General features: G+C 46.9%; 1 protein-coding gene across 1 annotated transcript in view; it reads right to left on the bottom strand.

The window, feature by feature from the left end:
• Positions 1-4,126, bottom strand: part of LOC103374611 (short chain dehydrogenase/reductase family 16C member 5) — a 42,998-nt gene that overhangs the window by 36,362 nt on the left and 2,510 nt on the right. Inside the window, exon 2 of the mRNA XM_008304728.1 lies at positions 2,025-2,352. Coding sequence (XP_008302950.1) covers positions 2,025-2,345 — 321 coding nt within the window. The 5' untranslated portion in view covers positions 2,346-2,352. The remainder of the gene's footprint in view (positions 1-2,024; positions 2,353-4,126) is intronic.

Below are 4,126 nucleotides of genomic sequence, written 5' to 3'. Positions count from 1 at the left end.
CAGCAGGATCCATGCTAGGCTAAAGGCGAACCCCTCCAGACCAGCAGGACCATCCTCCTGCTCTCCAATGTCCGCTCCCTCCACAACAAGCTGGTTTTGCTGAGAGAAACCCTCAGAGAGTGGAGTGACTGCTGTGTGTCTGCTTTAACAGAAACATGGCTCCATGACAGCATCCCAGACGGACAGACAGCTGGAGGGGATGCAGACAGACAGACAGCTAGCTCTGGGCAGCACCTGCAGCTTCACCATCATCACACCATCGTGTGTCTTTGTGTCCCTGAAGACCTACCAGGACCTGGAGAGGTTCGCCATGTTCAACGAATGGACGTAGCGCCCCCTTCAGGAGACAGAGAACAGCTAGTGTCTATCCCAGACGTGCATTCTGCAAAACTTTTAAATGATCCTGAAGAAACGCTCCCTCCTCCTGCCTGTACTGCAACATGACAATGAACCTGATTTGATATCACTGTTATATCATAATTGACTTTTACCATTTAAAAATTTTGCACAGTTCTGTATGTTTATTAACTTCAGTGAAGTTCAGCACTCCGCTACTGCAACAACTGATATTAAAAAGTAAGATAAAATAAAGTAGCACATAGGACACAACCAGACATCTTCCAACGTGAAGCTTTCAGCATCAGATCTGAACCACATCCATCATACAAATTTCACATGTACACATGTGAGGCCCAGACTAGATGAGCAGGTTAAGGTTCAGTGGGTAGGACTGTCATACTTCTAGAGTTCACCAGCACTGGAAAACTATTTTAAATTCTGTGTTTTCCAGGGTGCTAAGGAAACCTGCATATCTTTTCTCCAGCTCATCTAAACAAGGCCAACAAATCGGTTGTGTCAGTACACCAGTATTAAGTGAGCCACAGACTCATCTGTAGCATGACGCCCGCTGATCAGCAGCAGTCTGAGGACATCCAGAAACAATGGCTCCACTGCAGAGTTTTATTTCTACCGCTGTAAAATGTGTGGCTTAGGAAGTATTCTGACTGTAATTCCTTCTTCAGGGATCTGTTTCAAGACTGCTGGTTTTATGAGACTTCAGACAATCTGCCTTTCCTGCTCTCCTTGCTGATAAGCCAGACCAGTGTCTTATCACATTCAACTGAACGTCATTCCCTGCGTTCTGTGTCGTGCCAATGAGCCTGTTTCAGACGTGCACTCCATCTAGCTCATGTGACAGCAGCTCAACATATCAGCTTCATGTCTAAATGCACACCTTGGTTATGTTCCTGTAAAAGCTCCTCCTAGGACCTGCTAACCACGGGGCGGCTGTGGCTTAGGTGGTATAGTCAGTGGTCCACTGATTAAAGGTTGGCGGTTCGATCCCTTCCAAGTGTCCTTGGGCAAGACATTGAACCCGAAGCTGCTCCCCATGGAAGCTCTGTGGCCGTTGGTGTATGAATGTGTGTGAACTGATGAATGAGGAGCACACTGCACAGCGCTGTGGCATCACTAAGGTAGAAAGGTGCTGTACAGGCGCAGACCATTCACATTAATGGGTAGACAGGCACAAGCAGCGACACTTCAGAACTTGTATCCAGTTCTCACGCACTTGGTTCTACAATTTCGAATCTATTAGACTTCAGAATTAAATGTCCAGAATTACATCACCTTCCTGTGCTGAAAACAGACACAAACAGCTTGAAGAATAATAATACTCACCAGTAACCAACGTAATCAGAGTTCTCCCCACAACACGCTAACAGGAGCTGTCTTCCAGCTGTTCAGTACTATTCTGTCCAGTTAGTTTAACATCTGCAGCATCAGACAGTTTATCACATATACGCAGCATCAGACAGTGGTAGAACAAAGATTCCCTTTAGCAAGCACTTGGTAACAGTAGGAAGACAACAGCTGGACCAGGCTGAGGTCTCTACAAAGACATCACACAGCTGACAGTGGATCACAATGATCCAAGGCCAACAGAGTGGAGCTGCTGATTTCAGGAGCACAGCCTCGTGTGTGGACAGCAGGTAGAGTCTCTGTGGTGCTGTCAGTAGCCTTACCTGGTCGGCCACTCTGTACACCTCATTCTTGTCGCTGCAGTCACACAGATAGTAGTGGACTCTGCTGGCTCCGCTGTGCTTAGCCAGTCGAGCCGTTTCCTTCATCCCCTCCTGGTTGATATCCCACAACACGAGCACAGTGCCAAGAGCCGCAAACTCCTGAGCCATGAGGCGGCCGATCCCGCTGCCGGCTCCTGTGATCAGCACCACCTCCCCGGCTATGCTCTTCTTCTTCATGGGCACGAACAGGTGGATGAAAGATTCCACGTTGTACCAGATGGACAGGAGGGTGACTTGGATTGTTTCCAGAAAGAAATTCATGATGGCTCTAGGACAGGTGAAGGAGAAGAGAAATAAGAACACCTCGTTGGAGAGAAACATAAAGAGAATGTTAAAGATTTTTGCCTTTTCAGAAACCCTTTGACTGTGGAGCAATAATATATATGTAAATGTAAATGTATGTATATCTGTTGCCACATCGACCAGTAGTCAGGCCATTTTATGAGATTTTCACAAGCCTGCCAACTAAATCGTTACCATACTATTCCTTCACCAGTATGTGTGTAAAGGTGTAATAACATGCCTTAAAATGTTGAAGTTCAACTCTGGTGGGAAACCCTGAAAACAACCTGCTCCAGCCAGGGTCCCCATAAATGACTGACGAAAAACCGATTTTTTTAACAATCAGCCTTCAGTAACTGATGAGGTCAGATCAGGGTGTGTTCATGACTCTGAGTTGATCGTTGGCGTTTATATTTCACCACAAACACCCCACTGTTGAACAAGGCCACACTCACCTTACATTTATATGTATATATATATATATATATATATATATATATGACATTTATATTTATAAATGTCGTGATAAGCGCCGCTTTGTGCAGCGCCTAACCCAAAAGAACAGAAAATAAAAATAGTGGTAGTCCCATACTGCAAAGGTAACAAGACTGATTGTAGAAAGCTGTCACGTCCTGCATGTAGCAGGTGAAGCATGCAGCGGGTGAAGCTTGCAGCGGGTGAAGCACGCAGCGGGTGTGAAGCTTGCAGCGGGTGAAGCATGTAGCGGGTGAAGCATGCAGCGGGTGAAGCACGCAGCGGGTGTGAAACTTGCAGCGGGTGAGGCATGTAGCGGGTGAGGCATGCAGCGGGTGAGGCATGCAGCGGGTGAAGCATGTAGCCGGTGAAGCATGCAGCGGGTGAGGCATGCTGCGGGTGTGAAGCCTGCAGCGGGTGAAGCATGCAGTGGGTGAAGGTTGCAGCGGGTGAAGGTTGCAGCGGGTGAAGGTTGCAGTGGGTGAGGCATGTAGCGGGTGAAGCTTGCAGCGGGTGAGGCATGTAGCGGGTGAAGCTTGCAGCGGGTGAGGCATGCAGCGGGTCAGGCATGCAGCCGGTGAAGCATGCAGCGGATGAAGCTTGCAGCAGGTGAAGCTTGCAGCTGCAGAAACCATCCTACAGTCCAGTAACTTATTGAAAAGTGCAGCAGCAGCCTTTAGGTCTCTGTGGTCGTTGCCGGCCAGTAAATATAACCTGCTGAGCAAATGCTAGTTGAAGCGTTTGCATCAGAAAACCCAGAACGTTTTACAGCACTAGCATTGTAACTGGCCACAACATCAGCTTTTACAGTTTCTGACATATTAATGATTTTGTTCAGTTCTTATTCAAAACTAAACTCAAAGTGTCTCTAGCCCTTATTATGTGGGCATAGCAGTACTATTGTGTATGAAGCAGGCTTTGTTGTTGTGTTATATTTCCTCCTAGTAGTCAAACTGTGCTAACTATAGACTGCGTTAAGTATAGACTACATATTATTACGACCACAGTTCTGCACATCTGACAGAGTTCATAAAACACAGTAGTCGGTAGGGCTGGACCCCAACATCCAAATCTGGTATCTGGACAGCAATTTTTGACGGAGTGATGGACGCTCGTTCTGACGTGATTTCTGCAGTTTCTTACTGGCTTTAGGCTGTTAGCTAAGGCTATGCTAGGTTAGCATAACTACAGTAATGCTGTTGCTAACATAAACAGGCAGGGAGTAGCTTAAGCTAGGTTAGCACAACTTTAGCAACGTAAATGAAAAGCATGACTGACCAACGAAG

This window comes from Stegastes partitus, unplaced genomic scaffold (assembly GCF_000690725.1).
Source record: "Stegastes partitus isolate 25-593 unplaced genomic scaffold, Stegastes_partitus-1.0.2 Scaffold2302, whole genome shotgun sequence".
NCBI lineage: Eukaryota > Metazoa > Chordata > Actinopteri > Pomacentridae > Stegastes > Stegastes partitus.
This window is presented reverse-complemented; position numbering and strand designations above follow the sequence as displayed.